At 44.8% G+C, this 25,355-nt stretch overlaps 1 protein-coding gene across 3 annotated transcripts; it reads right to left on the reverse strand.

Annotated features, from left to right (window-relative positions):
* Positions 1–24,456, reverse strand: LOC137340164 (interferon-induced protein with tetratricopeptide repeats 5-like). 3 transcript variants are annotated; one of them, XR_010966725.1, is made up of 3 exons: positions 24,360–24,456; positions 6,858–8,806; positions 1–3,193 (listed from the first exon to the last, which is right to left on the reverse strand). XR_010966725.1 is itself a non-coding variant. In XM_068002517.1 (2 exons), the coding sequence occupies exons 1-2, from the start codon at positions 24,362–24,364 to the stop codon at positions 7,366–7,368; spliced, it is 1,446 nt and encodes a 481-aa protein (XP_067858618.1). In that variant the 5' UTR covers positions 24,365–24,456; the 3' UTR covers positions 6,227–7,365. The 3 variants fall into 3 exon arrangements, 1 of the variants encoding a protein (XP_067858618.1); XR_010966724.1 differs by lacking the exon at positions 1–3,193 and adding an exon at positions 6,227–6,606; XM_068002517.1 differs by lacking the exon at positions 1–3,193 and having other exon boundaries at positions 6,227–8,806.
* Positions 24,457–25,355: the final 899 nt, after the last annotated feature.

The raw sequence follows: 25,355 nt of genomic DNA on the forward strand, positions 1-25,355 counted from the left end.
TTTTAAAGTTCAACACAACTTTAATATAGCAGGGTTCTTAGTCTGCAGCATTGATTTGGACTCCTGATAGAGCCCCTCTATGCTGGCAGAGCAAGAACAAGAAACATACAGAAATCCACACGTTTTTATACAGATCAATAGGGGTTGGAACATACTTAACGAGGCTCAACACCAATCATAAGCCGGGCATAGGTTGCCATGCGAGGTTACATTATTGCCGGCCAATCATAGATCGTCCATGTGCTGATCATGCTGCTGTTAGACATCAAAGGGGATACTTCCTCACCTTCCAACCTGGAATGTTCTTTCCTGTTCCTTCTGTTCCTTATCTCCCAACTTGGAATGTCTTTCAACTTTGGCTAAGCTCGTTACCTATATTGATCTGCCATAAACATGGAGACATTCAGACCAGTCCTTGAATCACATCAAAGACTCTACATTGATAAGACAATGCAAACCTGCTGACTACGCAAACATATGGCCCAGCAGGAGGCCAGGCCACCTGTACCAATCTCAGTTACTAACTAATTAACCCTTTCTAACCATTTTGCATTCTGCTTCTTTGCCACGTAGGCATTTTAATATTTTACCGAAAACTGACCACGTAGGGATTCTCATTCCCCCCTTTTATCATTTCATGATAACCAATTATTACGGTGCTCACTGGTTCTGCAGGTTCTGCAGCGCAGCAACATTTAAGTAAGCAATAAACTATAAGATTTATAACAATGAATATGACTAGCCCTTGAACTGGAGAAGTCCCAATAGAACACAGACATGTTTCATCAATACGCCTTTGTACTCTTATCTGTTCTCAGGAACAGACTCCTTCTAAACATCTCTCAAGTAAGCTGCGAATGTCCTTGGTCAGCTAAACCTATTCATGTTAGTTTGAAAAGGCTAACAGAGTCAAATATCCTATGGTGCTTTCTATTTTGTTTCCAGCCTAACTAGACTGAATGGTACCTTTCAGACCATTTTACACCTGTGAATTGGTGCCCTCCCCATTATATCCCTTAATCCAAATTCTCCCTACAATATCCCGTTAGATGCTGTACCTCATCTTAACCAGGTTCCCTTCGTGTTGGCCACCAGTCCGGGTGGAAGAGAGGCAGAGCATCTGATAATCCTATCAAACTATAATTGTCTTCCCTTTTACATGCACCTTACCCCAGCGGGTGCTACTCCCGGTACCATTAAGATGTGTTCTTAGTTGAAACCACAGAGACAATGGGGACATTCTTACCCAGGCTCTGTTTCATTATCTTTGCCAAACCCTTCATCCTCTGCTTACATTTATTACATGCAATGAAAATCAAGAAGCACATTACAACAAACTGCACTGCGACTAATACATATGAAATTAATCTAATCCAAAGATGGATCTGTATATTCAGTCCCAAATTCCAGAGGTCATTTCACCAGGTGGTGACTTTAATTTGGTCAATGTCATGCTTAATGTTGTTATTGTCCTGTTGTAGGTTATAATAAACCTTCTGGGAGAGGCGTATCTCCATTCGCAATGCTTTCAAGTATTTAGGCAACAGGGGTGTCAGATACCCAAATGTGTCCTGATATGCTTTCAAGTCCTTTCTGACATTCTCAGAAACTTGTAAGGTGGTGAGGTTATGCCGGTGTATCTCTACCAGTTCCTCGGGTCCAATCCGAACCAGGACTTCAGAAATGGAGTAGAATTCTGGACTTAAAATATCACAAGTTAGATTGGCATATTTAAACGTTTTCAAATTAGTTGTAACACAGTATTCGTCCTCTCCGGCATATGCCACTTAAGTGGGTTTTAGATCCGCCTCTAGGGCCTCCATGGTACAGTTAATATCCGGATTGGTACCGGTATTATTAAACCCACACTGTGCTTCTAGGCTGTGTCCAACACTATGTGGACACACAGTGACAGCATGTCTAGTAACACATCCCTTTAATTTTGTTCCAGCCAATCAGCCTAAATCTACATCCTCTAGTTCTTGAACCCTCTGCTAGGGGAAACAGGTACTTCCTGTCTACTTTATCTGGGCCCCTCATAATCTTGTAATTTTGTATCCATCGTGCGGATATCTTCTAAATATTGTTTCTCCCAATTTTATTGTTAACTGATGGGAACCTAACCCTGAATTTTGGAAATCCAAATTACTGTGTCCCTCTTTACTTTAATTTCAGTCCTTTTGATTGATACCAGTGTTTCCTGACTGTTTCATTAATTAGTTGGTTTCTCTATGGACCATGTGTCAGTGCCTTGTTTAAAAGGATTTCTCACTCGCCTGGACCACATTAACCATTTTCCTGTTGTGCTGTTGTCAAGTAACTGAGCCTGTCTGAGACTCATTCTTCACTGTATCTTCTTCATGTATCTCCGCATACTAGCAGCATCTCATAGGAATGAGCTTAGTGTTCTTAGATATTAACTTTCTGCTGGCCAGTCTCTGCTTCCTCATGGTATTTCCGAACATTTTCCATGGCACACATCATATGTCCTGTAGGATTCAGTCCTGTAAAAGCAACTGGTTTGTTTAAAGAGTGGTTGCAATAGCTCACCAGACCATAGGCCTTTGTAATCATGTTCTTCATCCTGATCTCCGTTTCAGATGATGGCAACATACATTTGTATCTTTTATGTCCACTGTAGCCATTCTTAGGTTTTCAGGTTATCTTATCAAAAAGATCAGGGGTGTCTAGAGTGCTTATCTCCCTCTGCATGGTCCCGATGTCAGGGTAGTGGCCAGGCTATTGAGTGTAGTTTTCTCATTATTCATTATAGGCAAGGACACAAATATCTCCACGAGAAAGCTATCAATTTACTATTCTTAACTACACTTTCCTGACTTCCACTAGATTGTATATTTATGCCAGATTGATTTTTTTATCATGCCCAATTCAATGACTTTAGAGAAAAATTCCCATTTCTCCCCACCTCGAGCACTCTGTCTCGGACGACAATAAATAGGTTAAAACAAAACAAATCAAAATGTTTTCAAAAGAAGAGAATCAGGTTGATATCACCACGCTGTGACATTTGGTATCCGCTGATGTCTGCAGCTAAAGTCTTAAATCTTTAACACCACTGGATCGTTTCCTGCACCAAATTTCTCCAGCAAAGGTTGCACCGTAACTTTGTAACTACTCTTGGTAATCCTGCACCATCAACACTCACGTGGTCCCAAAAAAAAACCAGGGTCACCTGTTTTAAAAGAAACACAGAAAATCCATTGCGGCTCTTCTTGAGAGCCCAAGTGATTAATTTGTCAAATCTTCATTTATTATTTATTTATCCAAAGGAATAATCCCTTTACCCGAAACAAATTCAGAAAACAAAACAGGAGAGAGAAATTGCATAGTCCCTCTCTCGCTCTCTCTCTGAAGCACGCAGCCTGTCTGAAATAAACACTGTCTCTCCCACATGTACGCAGGGCTGCAGACTGGAATTTCTAACTCCAAGTCCTAATCTCTGTGTTTTCAAGATGTAACCACATTAAGCAGATATCATTAGCAGCCGCCTGCTAAGATACGTTATATTCCTCTTTTATTAATTTATTAATGGTTTGGGCATGTGTTTCTAGCACTGTAGCTATCCTTTGCAAATATATGGTCAGCATTTGATCCTCAGACAATTCCTTATCTGTATTTTCATTTATCTTTTAATATATCTTTAATGCGAAACCCTAAATCTCTGACCTTTTGATCTAATGTTGTCAAATCAATGGTGTTAACAACTGATGTGGAGATGCCGGTGATGGACTGGGGTTGACAATTGTAAACAATTTTACAACACCAAGTTATAGTCCAGCAATTTTATTTTAAATTCACAAGCTTTCGGAGGCTACCCCCTTCCTCAGGTGAACGATGTGGAAAATCAGTCAAGATCAGATTTTCAGTGGAAGATCAGATGTGGAAAATCAGTCAAAATCAGATTTTCAGTGGAAGATCAGATTTTCCACATCGTTCACCTGAGGAAGGGGGTAGCCTCCGAAAGCTTGTGAATTTAAAATAAAATTGCTGGACTATAACTTGGTGTTGTAAAATTGTTTACAGTTAACAACTGAGGCAAAGGCAGTTGCTATATCACTTATCACAGATCTTTACGTCTCCATATTTGCCTATCTCTTTTTACGATGTCCACCTCCATTCCATGTCGCTCTTTGTTTTAACACTTGAGTTAGGAGGTGTTGATCTAATTGTTGAGTTTTCTTAGCATTCTCAATGCGAGTTATATAATTTGTCAGGGAAGGTCTCCCCTCTTTGGTCAGATCTTGTATTCTACTATTAATTTCAAATAAAATTGAATAGCCCCAGAACTTGTCAAAACTTCCTTATCATACTGTGGCAGGGTAAAACTGATAGGCATTTAGTACCCTGTGTCAGTACATAGCTCAAGTAATGGACTTCCAATTGTCTAACCTATGCTTCCTTTTCATATGATTTGTTTTACATTCCTTTCTTATCAATTTTTCACTGTAGCGTGAAAACTTATATCTCAGTCAATTGTAGCCTTTGGCATTTCCGAGTGATTGGGACAATTTTACTAATATAACCTATACAAATTGTTACCTCATGTTCACCTGTGTTCTGGGCAAGCCTCAGACAGTTCTCAACCGACTGGGTCATTTCTATCTGTTTGAACTGCTCTTGGCATGACAGTCTGGCTTCTTGGGATGGAAGGGGTTAATATTAACTTGCTCTTGTGGTCGGAGTATTTTGATCCTTCTCCCTTTGAGATTATGTTCCCACCTTCAAAATTTCTCTTCACACAGGTTTGACTGATTTTTTTACTTCTCACATTTGTGGATTGCTTTATACTATACTTTTGCACACTATTTTTTCACATACTTTTAGTGGATGTGATTATAATCAATGCTCTGAGCTGTTCCAGCTTTCCGACTTTTCCTGTCACAATGATACCAGATAGTTTTTTTAATGTATCCCGTTAATTTTTAACCTCTCTTTAAACCACAGCCAATCACAAAATAAACATTCAAAATGCCAATTTTTTGAAGATCCCATGTCTGGAATTTAACATGCCCACACTTTATAAGAACCAGAATTTAATAGGTCACTTAACCTAAATAACTCCAATTTTAATTCAGCAGTATCAGAATTAAACACATGACAAGACAGGTACATTACACAAAGGAAGAAAACACGTAAGACACAGTAAGAAGGGGGCGTGGCCCACAACACCGACAAAAAAAAACGCTGATCAAGACAGGCTTTTTAAAGGGACAGTACACTTAAACAACAAAACCTCTCTTTTTCGGGTCTCTGTCTTTCAAACATTTGTCTAGTCACTTAATTCTATCCATATTTTTTTTTTACAGTACTGTCTCCATAAAGCAATTAGTTCTTTGGCTGTGGTACCTCTGTTATTTTTCCAAATTAATTCCTGAGCCGTTTTGGCGTCATCTAAGTTTTTAGTTCCTCCCAATGGCCATTGACCATTCCCCAGTCTTTTATTCTTATTCAACTAGTCAACACAACCGTATTATCGCCACTCAGTTGCTTATTACAGAATTTGAGGACGGTACTGATGCTTGTGCCTCACAATCCTAAGTGCCCTTGGTCCCTACGCCCACTTCAAGGTCCTGACTTTCACGTGGGGGATTTCCCCTCTTAACAACCGGTCTAAGGCTGCACGTTGAGACAGGCACTTCCTTCTGTAGTCGATCAGCACAAGCAATCAGTTCCCGTTCATACCCAATCCCCAGGGACTCGAAGTTCCTGTTTATACCCAATCACCAGGAATTCGAACCCTGACTCAGTGATATTTTGATCACTAGTTCCTGTTTATATCCAATCACCAGGATCTTAAACCCTGACTACCCTCAGTGATATTAACCACTGACCTACCGCTTACAAGTTATTCCCTCAGTACGTACGCTGACCCTCAGCCGGAGCTGACCCTCAGTGATATTCGACCACTGACCTATTCCTGCTATTTCTGTGTATTCGCCAGACTGACCTGAATCTTGTAAGGACGCCACACGAGTGTTAGTGATTGGACGATTCGTCATCAGACTGACGGATTGGAGGAAAACCGACGTAGTAAATTAAGACTACTTACATCGGGGCGCTATTTCCTTCCTCTGTGTCTGAGACAATCCGTCTCTTACTCCGCGAACTCTCGGTGAACGACCGTTAATATCCCCGTACAGGCCACCAAATGACGATCCGGATTCTTTCCCCTCAGTCTAGTTCAGTAAAAACTGAGTCGAATACATTTTAAAGTTCAACACAACTTTAATAGCAGGGTTCTTAGTCTGCAGCATTGATTTGGACTCCTGATAGAGTCCCTCTATGCTGGCAGAGCAAGAACAAGAAACATACAGAAATCCACACGTTTTTATACAGATCAATAGGGGTTGGAACATACTTAACGAGGGTCAACGCCAATCATAAGCCGGGCATAGGTTGCCATGCGAGGTTACATTATTGCCGGCCAATCATAGATCGTCCATGTGCTGATCAAGCTGCTGTTAGACATCAAAGGGGATACTTCCTCACCTTCCAACCTGGAATGTTCTTTCCTGTTCCTTCTGTTCCTTATCTCCCAACTTGGAATGTCTTTCAACTTTGGCTAAGCTCGTTACCTATATTGATCTGCCATAAACATGGAGACATTCAGACCAGTCCTTGAATCACATCAAAGACTCTACATTGATAAGACAATGCAAACCTGCTGACTACGCAAACATATGGCCAGGCCACCTGTACCAATCTCAGTTACTAACTAATTAACCCTTTCTAACCATTTTGCATTCTGCTTCTTTGCCACGTAGGCATTTTAATATTTTACCGAAAACTGACCACGTAGGGATTCTCAATGTCAAGGGCAGTCACTCTCACCTCACCTCTGGAATTCAACTCTTTTGTCTATGTTTGGACCAAGGCTGTAATGAGGTCTGGAGCAGAGTGGTTCTGGCGGAACCCAAACTGAGCATCGGTGAGCAGGTTATTGGTGAGTAAGTGCCGTTTGATAGCACTGTCGACGACACCTTCCATCACTTTGCTGATGATTGAGAGCAGGCTGATGGGGATTGGATCACCTGTTTTACACCATCGGCCAAAGCTAAAATTACTAACTATGTCCATTTCAGTTTCAGCTGTTGAAATCAGCAAAAAAATGAGTTGAAATCTTGTCATTAGCTCAGAAATTTATACTTATCGTTACTGTAACCATAGCAAGTGGGAACATGAATGCAGCATGATAGGGTCGATGAGTAGCAACACAACCCTATGTCAAATGGGAAGTCTGTCAACTAATGTTAAGATTATTTTTGAACTATTTACTGCAAAACAACACATTGAAAATGGGATTCAATTTCCTCAGGTAAATCGGAGACACATTTTAACATTGCCCTATGTAACCTGATGCAGCTCTCGTAGAGCACTTCGATATTCTTCATTCTCAGGATCACCCTCCAGGGCTTTCTTAAAGAATTCAATGGCTTCTGATTTCTTGCCATCAACCTGGTGTATTAGCCCCAATATACCAAAGGCTACACTGTCTCTTGAATATCTATTCATTCGATCTTCAGCAATTTGTTTCAATTTTGCACGGCATTTCTCGTTTTTCTTGGTGTTAACTTTGAGTTTTAAGCATTCCTTGAAAAGATGAATGGCATTCAGCTGGGATCTCTTCTCATGCAGCTCGTACTGTCCATAGTTCCAACGTATTAATTGTTTATTCAAAAGGCTGTAATCTTCATTTCTAAGTAGGTTGACGTAGATGTCATCGGCTTTGGAATATTCTCCGGATTCTGCAAAGATTTCTGCCAAATCAAATATTGCAAAAATAAGTGAGGGTTTCTGATCAAACGCTGTTTGGAAATGGTATTTGCAAAGTTCAATCAATTCTTTTCTTTCTTCATGATTAATGTATTTCGGACGTGTTTTCTTCAGTACAATCAGCTTAGTTTTGTAACATAAGCCAATCTGGTGGTGAAGGAGTGCTGAAGACGATTTAATCTTCAGTGCCTTTTTCAATAGCTGTAAGGAATATTCAACAGACCCTTGTTTTCTTAAAAATTTGCCTGCATACTGAATTATATATGGATCATCAGGAGATTTCAGCAGTACTTCTTCAACTAATCTACAACATTTCTCAGTTTGATTGAATTCCTGTAGTCTTAGAGCCAACATGATCTTGACAAAAGTGTCATTTGGGTTCAGTGCTAAGGCGCGGTGTAACTGATTCACTGCTTTGCAGTGTTCAGGACACTGTGGGTCTCCAAAGGTTTCTTTAAGTCGAAACAGAGCAGTTGCATGAGCTGCATTCCATTCAATGTCATCAGGATCCCCCTCCAGTGCCTTCTCAATACACTCATTTGCCTCTTCGTAATATTTCCTGCTAAATTTCAACAGCGACCAACTCTTCTCTCCGTATACTTCAGGTATCATTGCTGTGTACCGAGAACCATTAGGAAATTGTTGACAGATCATCTCCAGCTTGTCGAGGTAGGACTGGGCCTCTGTCAGTTCACCCACGTGATAATATACCCAGGCATAGTTTCCATATGTGATGATGCTTCTTTTTCCAATTTCATGTTTGTGATTCTTCATCAAAATCTCTTCAGCTTCCCATAAATTGTTGATTGACTCCTCGCGGTTTCCTTTCATACAGTTTACAAAAGCGAGTAGATTGTAAGGCATGGCTTGATATTTCACAATATCAGACTCTATTATATAATTTAGCCGTTCCTGCAAATCATCCCACTCAACATCTTCCATCTGTAGATTCCACGTGAAGTGACATTGTAGCTGAAGTAATTTCATTTTCAGGGAGTTCCTTTCAGTATCACTGTAAGAAATATGTTTAAATATTTAATAGTTTTGTTAAACATTCAGAAAGAAATAGCTATGGGGAAATTATTATGTACAGTCCAACATAGAAACTCAAGAAACTCAGTAAAGCTAATAAGCAGTCCCAAAAAAGCTGGCAATTCAAATAATAACCAGAAGTTCAAACACACGAACATACAAAAATAACAGACAGGAAAAGACCAGCTGGACCATGGAGTCTGTCCCATACTGTCATGGTGCAAATTAACACCACAACCTTCATTGCCCCTCCCCACCAGCCAGCCTCGCAGCCTCCCCGAAAATAAGCTTATGATTAAGGCCACTACTTTACAGTAACGGAATGAGGTAAATTCTCTTTTATTACAAGGCAGTCCAGAATTTTCACTATTGTTTCAGGATCATATTTCATCATTTAGACCCCTTTTCTGTGGAAAACAAAACCTAAAGGTTTTGCCTATGATTTGATCACAAGATGGAATAGAGTTACCTGTTTGTTTCTGTCGTGCCTAGAGACTGTTTCCAGAGGGGATCTTATGGCTCAGTATTTTCCTCTGTGCAGCTGGTGGTTGCTGTGCAGTTTGGAGGCAAGGGGAACATCTTAGGCTGGGACGGTTGTCCCTGGAGCAAAGTCAGCAGCCAGCAGGAGTCGGATATCGCAGGAGAGGAGCTGAGCACAGGAGGGTCACAGCAAAGATCGGCAAAGGCTCAAGCCGCTGATACCAGAGAACTTGCAGCCAGCAGGAATTCAGAATCGGATCCTGGGATCTTTCTGCTTACATGGCTGAGCTACTCATTGCTTTAACCAGATGAGCCGTCGGGTAAACCAAACTCATTTAATTGAACTAGTACCTATGTCAGCCATGGCTCAGTGGTAGCACTGTGGCCTATGAGTCAGTAGGTTGTGAGGTTCAAGTCCCATGCCAGAGATTTGAGTGCAAAATCTAGGCTGACACTTCAGCACAATACTGAGGGAGTGCTGTACTGTCAGTGGTGTCAGGTGAACATAAAATCCCATGGCACTACTTCATAGAATCATAGAATGATACAGCACAGAAGCAGGCCATTCATCCCATTGGACTTGTGCTGTCTCTTTGAAGGGGCTATCCAATTAATCCCACTGCCCTGCTCTTTCCCTATCACCTGCATCTTTTTCCTTTTCAAGTATTTATCCAATTACCTTTTGAAAGTTATTATTTAATCTGTTTCCACCATCCTTTCAGGCAGTGCATTCCAGATCATAACAATTCGCTGTGTAAAAAATGGTTCCTCACATCGCATCTGGTTCTATAAATCTGTGTCCTTTGGTTATCGACCCTTCTGCCATTGGAAACAGTTTCTCCTTATTTACTCTATCAAAACCCTTAATGATTTTGAACACCACTATCAAATCTCCCCTTAACTTTCTCTGCTCTGAGGAGAACAACCCCAGTTTCTCTAGTCTCTCCACGTAACTGAAGACTTTGATCGCTGGCACCATTCTAGTAAATCTCCTCTGCACCCTCTCTAAGGCCTTGACATCCTTCCTAAAGTGTGGTACCCAGAATAGGACACAACCTTCCAGCTGGTGCCCAGAAAGTGTTTTATAAAGGTTTAGCATAACTTCCTTGCTTTTGAACTGAATGCCTCTATTTATAAAGGCAAGATTCCCATATGCCTCTTTAACAGCCTTCTCAACTTGTCCTGCCACCTTCAAAGGCTTGTGTACGTACACCCAGATCTCTCTGTTCCTGCATTCCCTTTAAAATTGTACCATTTCATTTATATTGCCTCTCCTCATTCTTCCTTCCAAAATTAATAACTTCACACTTCCCCGCGTTAAATTTCATCTGCCATGTGTCTGCCCATTTCACCAATCTGTTATGTCCTCCTGAACTCTGTTATCATCCTCCTCGCTGTTTACTACATTTCTGAGTTTTGTGTCATGTGCAAATTTGGAAATTATGCCCCATATTCCCAAGGTCATTTATATACATCAAATAGAGCAGTGGGGGAAACTACTGCACACTTCCCTCTGGTCTGAAAAGCAACCGTTCACCACTACTCTCTGTATTCTGTCCCTTAACTAATGTCTTATCCATGTAGCCACTCCCCATTTAATCCCATGGGCTTCAATTTTGCTAACATGTTTTATTGTGTGATATTTTATCAATCATCTTTAGAAAGTCCATATACACAACATCAACTGAACTAAGCTCATCAATCTTCTCCATTACTTCATCAAAGAACTCAATCAAGTTAGTCAAACATGATTTGCCTTTAACAAATTCGTGCTGGCTTTCAATTATTCACTCATATTTTTCTAAGTGCCAATTAATTTTGTCCCGAATTAGTGTCTCTAAAAGTTTCCGCACCAACGATGTTAGACTGACTGGCCTATAATTGTTGGGTTTCTCCCCCTCTCCTTTTTTGAACAGGGATGAAACATTTGCAATCCTCCAGTCCTCTGGCACCACTCCCATATCCAAGGAGGATTGGAAGATTGTGGCCAGAGCTTCCACAATTTCCATCCTACTTCCCTCAGCAACCTAGGATGCATCCCATCTGGACCGGGTGACTTTTCTACTTTGAGCGCTGCCAACCTTTTAAGTGCCTCCTCTTTATCTATTTTTATCCTATCCAATTTCTCTACTACCCCCTCCTTTATGTGCCATTGGCAGCATCCTCTTCTTTAGTGAAGACAGATGCAAAGTATTCATTTAGTACCTCAACCATGCCCTCTGCCTCCACATTCCTTTTACTATTCGTATGTTTATAAAAGACTTTTGGGTGCCTTCATAAGTTACCCGCTAATCTATTTTCACACACTATCTTTGCCCGTCTTATTTCCTTTTTCAGTTCTCCCCTGTACTTTTTGTATTCTGCTTGGTTCTCTACTGAATTATGAACCAAACATTTATCACAAGCCTCCTTTTTCTGTTTCATTTTAATCTCTATATCTTTAGTCATCCAGGGAGTTCTAGTTTTTGGATGCTTTTCTTTTCCCCCTCCTGGGAATGTGTCTAGTCTGTATGCGTACCATCTTCTCTTTGAAAGCCTCCCATTGCTCATTTGCTGTTTTACCTGTCAATCTTTGATTCCAATCGACCATGGCCAGATCCCTTTACAACTCACTGAAAATAGCTCTCCTCCAATTGAGTGTTTTCACGTTTGTATATTTCTTATCATTTTCGATAACTACTCTAAGCCTAATGATATTGTGATCACTGTTTCCTAATTGCTCCCTCACTGAAACATGCTGCACTTGCCCAAATTCATTCCCCTGAACTAGGTCCAACACTGCTTCCTTCCTCAATTGGCTGGAGACATGCTGATCAAGAAAGTTCTCTTGTACACATTTCAGGAATTTCTCCCCCTCTTTGTCCTTTACACTCTTATTAGCCCAGCCTGTAGTAGGATAATTGAATCCAACCATTATCATTACTCCAAAGTTCTTGCATCGTTCTGTAATTTGCCTGCAAATTTGCTCCTCTATCTCCTTCCCACTATTTAGTGGCCCGTTGTACTCATCCAGCAGAATAATAGCTCTTCTATTATTCCTTAATTCTAACCAAATATATTCTGTTTTCGAAGATGAGCCAATGGGTCCCTCAACCAACATCACTAAAAATAGATTATCTGGTCGTTATCACAGTGCTGTTTTTGGGACCTTGCTGTGTGCCACATTTCCTTCAGTAAAACAGTGACTACACTTCAAAAGTATTTAATTGGCTGTAAAACACTTTGGGATGTCCTGAGGTTGTGAAAGGTGCTATATAAATGCAAGTCATTCTTTCTTTACCTAACCTGAATTGTCAACCTTCTGCATGTTGTATAGTTTGAACAGTGTGCTGATTAAATATTGGTCTGTTGATTAAATGTGCAAATTAAGTTCTGGCAGCAAACCAACATTTGGGGCCAGATTTTAGCACCGGGTTTCCAGTGCGTTCTCGGCGGGGGGGGGGGCCTCAAAAATCCCGATATCCAGGTCTGTGACCGGATCGCGCCTCGATCCCGGCCACTTCCGGGTTCCGCGCTGACGTGCGGGGGTGCGTGCGCAGCCCCCGCTGGTGGGAATCCCGCAGGCAATTAAAGCCAGCGGGATGCCACTTGAGTGTATTTACTTTGCTTGTTCAGGTCATTAAATGACCTGATTCAGCTGTCTTATTAGGAAGTGTGGGATTTTACCTTCAACCCAGACTGTTTCACATACTGGGGGAAACACTCTCACTCCAACCAGACGTGTTGCAGCCGGCAGCCTGTGGCAGCTGCCAAGGTGCACTCCACAGGTGGGGAGGGGGAGAGCCTTCCCCAACGCAGGAGGACACTCCGTAACATTGGGCAACGCCTGCCCTCCACCACCCTCCTCCAAGCCAGAAGATTCACCGGCGTGGAAGTGCAACCCCTGTGCGAGGACACACTTTTCTACCGTGCACAACCCCGCAGACCGACACCTGCCAGATGGGGGCTGCGTTGACCTCCTCGGAGGACGAACAGCATGACCAGCCTCAGCAGCCTCGCAGTCCACGCCATCCGCCTCAGAGACGTGCATCCCCACAACACGGTGCTGTGGCACATCCACCTGCACAGCAGGATGGAGGGCAACCGCAGAGAGAGATGCGTCGCAGGAGGCACTACCCTCCGCACAGGGTCTACAGACCGAGGCTCAGCATCATGGACCTCTCTGAGCAGCAGTGCATACGTAGGCTCAGAGTTACTCGCCAGGTAGTCGCCGACATCTGCAGCCTCCTCAATGACAAGCTGCTCCCGGATGGACCAAGCAGCATCTTCTTACCCATCGCCGTCAAAGTCACCACTGCCCTCAACTTCTTCGCCTCCGGATCCTTCCAGGGTGCCACGGGGGACATCACCGGGGTCTTTCAGTCGTCTGCACACAAGTGCATAAGGCAGGTCACCGATGGGTTGTTCCGCAGGGCCTCGACCTACATCAACTTCGCCATGGATGAGCGCAGCCAGACGGAGAGGGCGGTTGGATTCCATGCTGTGGCTGGGTGTAATCGATTGCACCCACATCGCAATACAGGCACCTCCACATGAGCTAGGGCTGTTCATCAACAGGAAAGGGTATCACTCCATGAACGCCCAGCACATTTGTGACCACCGCTAGAGATTCCTACACGTATGCGCCAGATACCCTGGCAGCTGCCACGATGCCTTTGTCCTCAGGGAGTCCACCGTCCCGCCCCTCTTCCACGCACCCAACACCGGCAACGGCTGGCTCCTCGGCGACAAGGGATATCCCCTGCACACGTGGCTTATGACACCTCTGAGGAACCCCATTACTGAGCCACAGCGTCGGTATAATGACAGCCACATTGCGACCAGGTCTACAATTGAGCAGGCCATAGGGCTGCTCAAGATGCGCTTCAGGTGCCTTGATCGTTCTGGGGGAGCGCTCCAATACACGCCATTCAGAGTGGGACGAATTATAGTTGTCTGCTGTGCCCTGCACAACATGGCACTACAGAGAGGGGTGCCGCTGGAGGAGGCCCCGTGCACACCCGCCACCCACATTGAGGACGACAATGAGGAGGAGGAGGAGGAGGAAGAGGAGGAGTACGAGCGAGAGGAGGAGGAACGACCCATGGGCCGAACACCGGCTCACCTGCGTGCTCGTCAGGCCAGGGAGGCACTCATATGCCAACGGTTCTCCTAACATCACACTGTGTGAGGCGTTCACATGTCATAACGTGCACAGACGAGGGTCCATACAGGCTCCCTCCACAGAAGAGTGGTGCCTGTACACCTGCACCCACTGGATTATACCCAATGGGTGGGACAGGGTGGTCGTCGTCATGATGATGAGGTGCACGGAAGGGACATATTGCACAAGCTGCAGAAGTATGGACAAGAGGTGGCAGCATTGGTGAGAAAAAGTGACTTTATTTCGTGTTGCCATTCAAAGACTGGAAATAAAAAGATAACAAATAGACAAACACCCTGGTGCAATCCCTGTGTGCTCACGGAACTTTGGGTTTTCGTTTCCTGGTACCCCTACGTGGTGCTACCCCTGTGGTTCCAGCAGAGGTGGTGGCAGGTTGCTCCTGTTCATGCCCTGACCTGGGAGATGCTTTGGGCCGACGCCCCCTGTGTTTCGGTGCCCGTGAGGGCACCTCCACAGCCTTCCAGGCTGCAACCGGGGACATCCCCAGTGTCTCTCAGTCGTCGGCGCAGATGGGCCCGGCAAATACACCTACACCCACTCTGCAGTGACACACTGGGTGGCATCAGTGGTGGGTCCTCATAGGGATACCCAGGAGCGGGCATTATTGCACAAACCGGACAGGATTCGCGAAGACATGGCACTAGTGGCGCCAATATAATGTGTGATGTGAGTTGTTCTTCAATTCAAAAGAAGTAGGAACCATGACAAACCCTCAAACACCCTTGTGCATCCCCTTCATGCTCACGACACGTTTGCCTTACGCTGCCTACTGCACATATGCGATGCATGCCCTGTGGCTGCAGCACAGGTGGTGGCAGGTTGAGTGAGGCTGGCCGTGAGAGAGATGCACGAGAGGGTGAGTATGGGATAGAGCCATGACATTGTATGAGGATTGGGTTGCGTGTTAGTGGCGGGATGAGTACTCGCGAGGTGAGTAGGTGCAGGTAAGATGAGGATGGGGTTTGAGTGGGTATGAGGGGTGATGTGACAGAGTAGTGTTGGCGGTGCTGAAGGAGATGTGGGGTGGGGGCAGTGTTGTGGCAGAGAGAGTGTAGGGGAAAGACTACGTGTTCTCACTGTGGCTGACCTACTGAGGTCATTGGTGCGCCTCCTGCACTGTATGCAGGTGGGCGATATGTTGGTGGCGCAGCTGACCCCCTCTGCCACCTCGGGCCAGGCCTTCTTGGTGGCAGAGGCAGGCCACTTCCTCCCGGCCGCTGGGGGGATGATCTCTGTCCTCTCCCTCCTCCTCACCCCATCTAATGATCCCTGGGGTGAGGCATCATTAAACTGGGAGCAGCCTTCCCCCTGGTCTGCTCCATGCTGTAATTTTTACTGTTTGTGGCAGCATCTGTCAGTTGAGGACTGCCCCTTTAAATAGAGCGCCTCCAGCTGACAGATCGTACTGCGCATGCGCAGCCCGCCCGACGCGCAGATCAGCGTCGGGGAACCCGGAGGAGCAGGTAAGTGGATCCAATGGTACTCAGTAAAATAATGGGACTCAAGGCGGATAAATCCCCTGGACCTGATGGCTTCCATCCTAGGGTCTTGAGGGAAGTGGCAGTAGGGATTGTGGATGCTTTGGTGATAGTTTTCCAAAATTCCCTGGACTCAGGACAGGTCCCGGCAGATTGGAAAACTGCTAATGTAACACCGTTATTTAAAAAGGGTAGTAGGCAGAAGGCTGGAAATTATAGGCCAGTTAGCTTAACATCTGTGGTGGGTAAAATTTTGGAGTCTATTATTAAGGAGACAGTAACGGAACATTTAGATAAGCATAATTTAATAGGACAAAGTCAGCATGGCTTTATGAAGGGGAAGTCATGTCTGACAAATTTGCTTGAGTTCTTCGAGGATATAACGTATAGGGTGGATAAAGGGGAACCAGTGGACATAGTGTATTTAGACTTCCAGAAGGCATTCGACAAGGTGCCACATAAAAGATTATTACTTAAGATAAAAAATCACGGGATTGGGGGTAATATTCTGGCATGGGTGGAGGATTGGTTATCGAACAGGAAGCAGAGAGTTGGGATAAATGGTTCATTTTCGGACTGGCAACCAGTAACCAGTGGTGTTCCACAGGGGTCGGTGCTGGGTCCCCAACTCTTTACAATCTATATTAACGATTTGGAGGAGGGGACCGAGTGCAACATATCAAAATTTGCAGATGATACAAAGATGGGAGGGAAAGTAGAGTGAGGAGGACATAAAAAACCTACAAGGGGATATAGACAGGCTGGGTGAGTGGGCGGAGATTTGGCAGATGCAATATAATATTGGAAAATGTGAGGTTATGCACTTTGGCAGGAAAAATCAGAGAGCAAGTTATTTTCTTAATGGCGAGAGACTGGAAAGTACTGCAGTACAAAGGGATCTGGGGGTCCTAGTGCAAGAAAATCAAAAAGTTGGTATGCAGGTGCAGCAGGTGATCAAGAAAGCCAACGGAATGTTGGCTTTTATTGCTAGGGGGATAGAATATAAAAACAAGGAGGTATTGCTGCAGTTATATAAGGTATTGGTGAGACCGCACCTGGAATACTGCATACAGTTTTGGTCTCCATACTTAAGAAAAGACATACTTGCTCTCGAGGCAGTACAAAGAAGGTTCACTCGGTTAATCCCGGGGATGAGGGGGCGGACATATGAGGAGAGGTTGAGTAGATTGGGACTCTACTCATTGGAGTTCAGAAGAATGAGAGGCGATCTTATTGAAACATATAAGATTGTGAAGGGTCTTGATCGGGTGGATGCAGTAAGGATGTTCCCAAAGATGGGTGAAACTAGAACTAGGGGGCATAATCTTAGAATAAGGGGCTGCTCTTTCAAAACTGAGATGAGGAGAAACTTCTTCACTCAGAGGGTGGTAGGTCTGTGGAATTTGCTGCCCCAGGAAGCTGTGGAAGCTACATCATTAGATAAATTTAAAACAGAAATAGACAGTTTCCTAGAAGTAAAGGGAATTAGGGGTTATGGGGAGCGGGCAGGAAATTGGACATGAAGCTGAGTTCGGATCGGTCAATGCCCTGTGGGTGGCGGAGAGGGCCCAGGGGCTGTGTGGCCGGGTCCTGCTCCGACTTCTTGTGTTCTTTAGATTTGTGGTTGGGATCAGATCAGCCATGATCTTATTGAATGGCGGAGCAGGCTCGAGGGGCCGATTGGCCTACTCCTGCTCCAATTTCTTATGTTCTTTTATGTTCTTATGTTCTTATGTAATTAGTGTGTTGCCTGCTGCGATCGCGCGGACAACCCACTAATTTCACCGGGCACGTTTTGAACGCGCCCGCAGGCCTACCCGCCGGGAACCCGCACCCCTGGTAAAATCGGGCCCTTGGTGTCTCAGAGCTCCAGGTCTACAGTTAGTCAGTGCAGGTTAAAGTATTCAAGTGAGACTGTTGACACTTCGAGTGCCTTTAAACTGAAGCAAGTTACAGTCAGGCAGAGCCCAGTTTACGTTGATTAGCTACCGCCTGGCTGTAACTGTCCTGTTTAGGAGAGAGCTCGGTGCATGCCCGGTTACCACGGTCAGAGCTATCTGACAAAAGTTACAGATTTAAATGTTAGAGAACATGGAGAGCGGAATCTCGATTCCCTAAACATTCTCTTCATTGCCCTCCATTTCGCTCGCTTCCCTTTCCTGTCAGAGCTGCTTTTGAAGAGAAAGAGGGAAATGGTGAGAGAAAAAGTGAGAGGGAAGGGGGAGGGATAGGCTGGTAATATCTTGCTTTATTGCAAATGACTAGTGCAGGGCTATTCAGCTCAGCTGCCTTGATCCTGCTGTGAGTCTCTCTCTCCCTCTCTCCTTCTCAGCTCCTGTCCTTCTCCAGGCTGCTCTCGGGGCTCTTGTCATCTCTACGCTGCTCTCTTGAGTTTCTCTTTTGAACTCTTCTCCTCTCCAAACAGCATTCGGGGCTTTTTTGCCTCTCTTTCCCTTCCTGCATGTACTGCCCCCCCTCCCTCCTGTCTTCCCATGTTCTGGCTGACTTCACCCCCCTGCCCACTTCACACTCCACCTTCTGAAGTGACGGACTGCAGCTGTTCACACTACTTCCAGAGCATGGGGCACTGTGCCCGGGCATTCTCCCTCCTCTCCACTCAATCACAGACAGACCGTGACTATAAGTATCACTAATTACAGTTACAATTTGACATAATCATGTATCCCATCCTGCAAAGCTTTAGGCGCTTGGCTAAAAAGCGAGACTGTGGGCAGACCTTGCGTCTGTGAGAATACAGAGGGAGCCAGCATCCCACAGGAAATGATGTGCCTGACACCAGGCAAAGTGATTGAGAATATTGCAGACAATAAAACTGTTAAACAGACACATTGAAGACCAATTGTCAGAAACAGCTAACAAAATGTCCCAAGGCACAATCAAAGACTCAGGGCTTGGACACAGACTAATCCTGTATGTTAATTGCAGGAGCTTTGTTCAGATAATTAGGTAACTTTAGCGATTGGGGTACACAGGATGAGACATTTTAAATTTCTGCATCGGAACAATCAAAATACACAGAAAGATAAGGGCATGTCCCTCCCAATAAGATGGATAGAATGGACTACAGTTAACACCATAGAATGGATAAAGATGTCTGGAAAATTGAGCACCCTGGGGGAGAGGAGATGTCTGGGACAGACTCCATCATGGGACTAATGTCGTGAAGCTACCAGAAGCAAATATGCTTCAGAAAGTTATATAAACTGAAACACTGTCCCGCGAAAGGTAGGAGCAGCTTCTGGGGTGACGGAGGCACACACACCCTACGAAACCTGATCAGCTTGAAACTTTCCAGGGACAGGTTGTACCATCTTTGTTTATTTGATATAACTGTATCAGAACATTGTTATATAAATACTTATTAGGAACAGAGGAACAGGAGTAGGCCATTCAGCCCCTCGTGCCTGCTTCACCATTTGATATGATCATGGTTGGTCTGTGATCTAACTCCATATACCTGCCTTTGGCCCATATCCCTTAATATCTTTGGTTGCCAAAAAGCTATCTATCTCAGATTTAAATTTAGCAATTGAGCTCGTATCAATTGCCGTTTGCGGAAGAGAGTTCCAAACTTCTACCACCCTTTGTGTGTAGAAATGTTTTCTGATCTCACTCCTGAAAGGTCTGGCTCTAATTTTTAGATTGTGCCCCCTACTCCTAGAATCCCCAACCAGTGGAAATAGTTTCTCTCAATCCACCCTATCCGTTCCCCTTAATATCTTATAAATTTCGATCAGATCACCCCTTAACCTTCTAAACTCGAGAGAATACAACCCCAATTTGTGTAATCTCTCCTCGTAACTTAACCCTTGAAGTCCGGGTATCATTCCAGTAAACCTACGCTGCACTGCCTCCAAGGCCAATATGTCCTTCCGAAGGTGCGGTGCCCAGAACTGCTCACAGTACTCCAGGTGCGGTCTAACCAGGGTTTTGTACAGCTGCAGCATAACTTCTGCCCCCTTGTACTCTAGTCCTCGAGATATAAAGGCCAGCATTCCATTAGCCTTATTGATTATTTTCTGCACCTGTTCATGACACTTCAATGATCTATGTACCTGAACCCCAAAGTCCCTTTGGACATCCACAGTTTTTAACTTTTTACCATTTAGAAAGTACCCTGTTCTATCCTTTTTTGATCCAAAGTGGATGACCTCACATTTGCCTACATTGAATTCCATTTGCCACAGTTTTGCCCATTCACCTAATCTATTAATATCGCTTTGTAATTTTATGTTTTCGTCTACACTGCTTACAATGCCACCAATCTTTGTGTCATCGGCAAACTTAGATATGAGACTTTCTATGCCTTCATCTAAGTCGTTAATAAATATTGTGAATAATTGAGGCCCCAAGACAGATCTCTGCGGGACTCCACTAGTCACATCCTGCCAATGTGAGTACCTACCCATTATCCCTACTCTCTGTCGCCTTTCGCTCAGCCAACTTCCTAACCAAGTCCGTACTTTTCCCTCGATTCCATGGGCTTCTATCTTAGCTAACAGTCTCTTATGTGAGACTTTATCAAATGCCTTCTGGAAGTCCATATAAATAACATCCATTGACATTCCCCTGTCCACTACTTTAGTCACCTCTTCAAAAAATTCAATCAGGTTTGTCAGGCACAACCTACCTTTCACAAATCCATGCTGGCTCTCTGTGATTAACTGAAAATTCTCGAGGTGTTCAGTCACCCGATCCTTAATTATGGACACCAGCATTTTCCCCACATCAGATGTTAGGCTAACTGGTCTATAATTCCCCGGTTTCCCTCTCTCTCCTTTCTTAAAATGTGGAGTGACATGTGCAATTTTCCAATTTAGAGGGACAGTTCCTGAATCGAGAGAACTTTCTTGTTTGGTATAAATGCATTAGAACGTTGTTCTTGTGTCTATAATAAAGCTTGCATGTTCGGTCACACTCGGGCCCAAAGCATTGTGGAAGTTATTATTAAGAAGGATTAACAACCCTTGGTAGCATTAATAATAGCTTTTTTCCAACATGTTACATTGACACGACCGAAGACATAGAAAGCAAATGGACCAAGAGTGATTTTTTTTTTATTCGTACATGGGGTGTGGGCGTCGCTGGCAAGGCCGGCATTTATTGCCCATCCCTAATTGACCTTGAGAAGGTGGTGGTGAGCCGCCTTCTTGAAACGCTGCAGTTCGTGTGGTGAAGGTTCTCCCACAGTGCTGTTAGGAAGGGAGTTCCAGGATTTTGACCCAGCGACGATGAAGGAACAGCGATATATTTCCAAGTCGGGATGACGAGTGACTTGGAGGGGAACGTGCAGGTGGTGTTGTTCCCATGTGCCTGCTGCTCTTGTCCTTCTAGGTGGTAGAGGTCGCGAGTTTGGGAGGTGCTGTCGAAGAAGCCTTGGCGAGTTGCTGCAGTGCATCCTGTTGATGGTACACACTGTAGCCACTGTGCGCTGGTGGTGAAGGGAGTGAATGTTTAGGGTGATGGATGGGGTGCCAATCAAGCGGGCTGCTTTGTCCTGGATGGTATCGAGCTTCTTCAGTGTTGTTGGAGCTGCACTCATCCAGCAAGTGGAGAGTATTCCATCACACTCCTGACTTGTGCCTTGTAGATGGTGGAAGGGATTTGGGGAGTCAGGAGGTGAGTCACTCATCGCAGAATACCCAGCCTCTGACCTGCTCTTGTAGCCACAGTATTTATATGGCTGGTCCAGTTAAGTTTCTGGTCAATGGTGACCCCCAGGATGTTGATTGTGGGGGATTCGGCGATGGTAATGCCGTTGAATGTCAAGGGGAGGTGGTTAGACTCTCTCTTGTTGGAGATGGTCATTGCCTGGCACTTGTCTGGCGTGAATGTTACTTGCCACTTATCAGCCCAAGCCTGGTAGTTGTCCAGGTCTTGCTGCATGCGGGCTCGGATTGCTTCATTAGCTGAGGGGTTGCGAATGGAACTGAACACTGTGTAATCATCAGCGAACATCCCCATTTCTGATCTTATGATGGAGGGAAGGTCATTAATGAAGCAGCTGAAGATGGTTGGGCCTAGGACACTGCCCTGAGGAACTCCTGCAGCAATGTCCTGGGGCTGAGATGATTGGCCTCCAACAACCACTACCATCTTCCTTTGTGCTAGGTATGACTCCAGCCACTGGAGAGTTTTTCCCCTGATTCCCATTGACTTCAATTTTACTCGGGCTCCTTGGTGCCACACTCGGTCAAATGCTGCCTTGATGTCACGTGCAGTCACTCTCACCTCACCTCTGCAATTCAGCTCTTTTGTCCATGTTTGGACCAAGGCTGTAATGAGGTTTGGAGCCGAGTAGTTCTGGCGGAACCCAAACTGAGCATCGGTGAGCAGGTTATTGGTGAGTAAGTGCCGCTTGAAAGCACTGTCGACGACACCTTGCTTCACTTTGCTGATGATTGAGAGTAGACTGATGGGGCGGCAATTGGCCGGCTTGGATATGTCCTGCTTTTTTTGTGGACAGGACATACCTGGGCAATTTTCCACATTGTCGGGTAGATGCCAGTGTTGTAGCTGTACTGGAACAGCTTGGCTAGAGGCGCAGCTAGTTCTGGAGCACAAGTCTTCAGCACTACAGCTGGGATGTTGTCGGGGCCCATAGCCTTTGCTGTATTGAGTGCACTCAGCCGTTTCTTGATATCACGTGGAGTGAATCGAATTTGCTGAAGACTTGCTTCTGTGATGGTGGGGATATCGGGAGGAGGCCAAGATGGATCTTCCACTCAGCACTTCTGGCTGAAGATGGTTGCAAACGCTTCAGCCTTGTCTTTTGCACTCACGTGCTGGACTCCGCCATCGTTGAGGATGGGGATGTTTGCAGAGCTTCCTCCTCCCGTTAGTTGTTTAATTGTCCACCACCATTCACGACTGGATGTGGCAGGACTGCAGAGCTTTGATCTGATCCGTTGGTTGTGGAATCGCTTCGCTCTGTCTATAGCATGTTTCTTCCGCTGTTTAGCATGCATGTAGTCCTGAGTTGTAGCTTCACCAGGTTGGCACCTCATTTTTAGGTACGCCTGGTGCTGCTCCTGGCATGCTCTTCTACACTCCTCATTGAACCAGGGTTGATCCCCTGGCTTGTTGGTAATGGTAGAGTGAGGAATATGCCGGGCCATGAGGTTACAGATTGTGCTGGAATACAATTCTGCTGCTGCTGACGGCCTACAGCGCCTCATGGATGCCCAGTTTTGAGCTGCTAAATCTGTTCTGAATCTATCCCATTTAGCACGGTGGTAGTGCCACACAACACGTTGGATGGTGTCCTCAGTGCAAAGACTGGACTTCATTTCTACGAGGACTGTGCGGTGGTCACTCCTACCAATGCTGTCATGGACAGATGCATCTGTGACAGGTAGATTGGTGAGGACGAGGTCAAGTAAGTTTTTCCCTCGTGTTGTTTCGCTCACCACCTGCCACAGGCCCAGTCTAGCAGTTATGTCCTTCAGGACTCGGCCAACTCGGTCAGTAGTGGTGCTACCGAGCCACTCTTGGTGATGGACATTGAAGTCCCCCACCCAGAGTACATTCTGTGGCCTTGCTACCCTCAATGCTTCCTCCAAGTGGTGTTCAACATGGAGGACGACTGATTCATCAGCTGAGGGAGCAAGCGACTTTAGGACATGGACTTCTATGGTTTAATTAGTGTAATATAAAGAATTGTATTTTATCAAGAAAGAAAAGACTTGCATTTATATAGCATATTTCACAACCTCAGGGCATCCCAAAATTCTTTGCAGCCAATGAAGTACTTTTGAATTGTCATCACTGTTGTAATATAGGAAACGTGGTAGCCAATTTGCAGGCAGCAAGGTCCCACAAACAGCAATGTGATAATGGCCAGATAATCTGTTTTAGTGATTTTTGTTTAGAGATAAATATTGGCCAGAACACCACCTCTCGTCTTTGAAATAGTGCCATGGGATCTTTTACATCCACCTGAGAGGGCATAAGAGGCCACGGTTTAACGTCTCATCCAAAATCCGACACCTCCAACAATGCAGCACTCCCTCAGTACTGCAATGGAACACCAGCCTGGATTTTGTGCTCAACTCTCTGGAGTGGGACTTGAGCTCACAACTCACTGATTCAGAGGCCATGATGTGGAGATGCCGGTGATGGGCTGGGGTTGACAATTGTAAATAATTTTACAACACCAAGTTATAGTCCAACGATTTTATTTGAAATTTACAAGCTTGCGGAGGCTTCCTCCTTCCTCAGGTAAATGTCAGGAACTCCTCGAAGCCTACGCATTTATAAATCACAGAACAATGCATGGTGATTACAGATAGTCTCTGAATCATAAATGATTCAGAGGCGAGAGTGCCACCACTGAGCCACGGCAGACACTTATATCAAACATGCTATTTACACAGGAAAATCTCTCTTACCTCATGATGTTCTGAATGAATAGGCCAGTTTCTTGTTTATTTTCACTTACGTTGTCTGATCAGCTGGATAAACAGAACTAATTGCGTTCGGCTCTTCCAAGACATTTATAAACCATCCACACCCTTTTTCGTCAGGTGATTTTGCAGAATTGCACTTGAGATTAGAAGTTAAAAACAGCAGATAACTTATCTGCTGCAGAAAATGTGTTAATCAACGTCACCAAAACAGAAGAACCCCCCTGGATTATTTGTGATTCATGTGTTGTTTAGAACTTGCTGTGTGTATATTGGCTGTTCTGTTTACATTACCTTCTGCTGCATAGCAACTATGGCTGAACTTCATAAAAGAATTAATTACATGTGAAGTGCTTTGGGATGACAATGGTCAGGGAGCGATGAGATCATTTCCATGAACTGTTCCCCAGGTGTACAGACATCAATGTACTTTCAGTCGTGAGTGGGGTAGAAATTGGACCCCACTGCAGCCATTTTTTCAGGTATATAATGAGGGAAAAAGCATCAATTTCCCAGCGCTGTCTCCCATGCCCCAAGGGTGTCTTATTGGGCTGGACAATAATCAGGTGTCCGGGACTTGCTGAGTATTTCCAGCATTTTCTGTTTTTATTTCAGATTTCCAGCACTCGCAGTATATAGTTTTTATTTCAGAGAGTTAATGGCTGCTGTCAGCTTCACAGGTTCAGTTAGTGCAGTTGGAGTGTCAGTGGTTTCTTCAAATCAGTTTCCAGCATTGCACGTTCCTGAGACAACACCTCCACTGAAAGGCCGACCCCTTCCCGGTGCTGCTTTTCCAATAGGTCTAAATATGATGTGAGGCCTCTGCAGCCTCTCCCAATGTTACGTTCCCTCATTGTCCTAATCCTCTGGACCATCAAAACCATTCCTTTCCAACCTCTCTCTAATGGCACTATGGCTACTGCGAGCAGTGCAAGTGTCATGTTCCACTCCACAAGCAGCAGCTGTTAAGTTTACTGCCAA

This window comes from Heptranchias perlo, chromosome 21 (genome assembly GCF_035084215.1).
Source record: "Heptranchias perlo isolate sHepPer1 chromosome 21, sHepPer1.hap1, whole genome shotgun sequence".
NCBI classification, from domain to species: Eukaryota; Metazoa; Chordata; class Chondrichthyes; order Hexanchiformes; family Hexanchidae; genus Heptranchias; species Heptranchias perlo.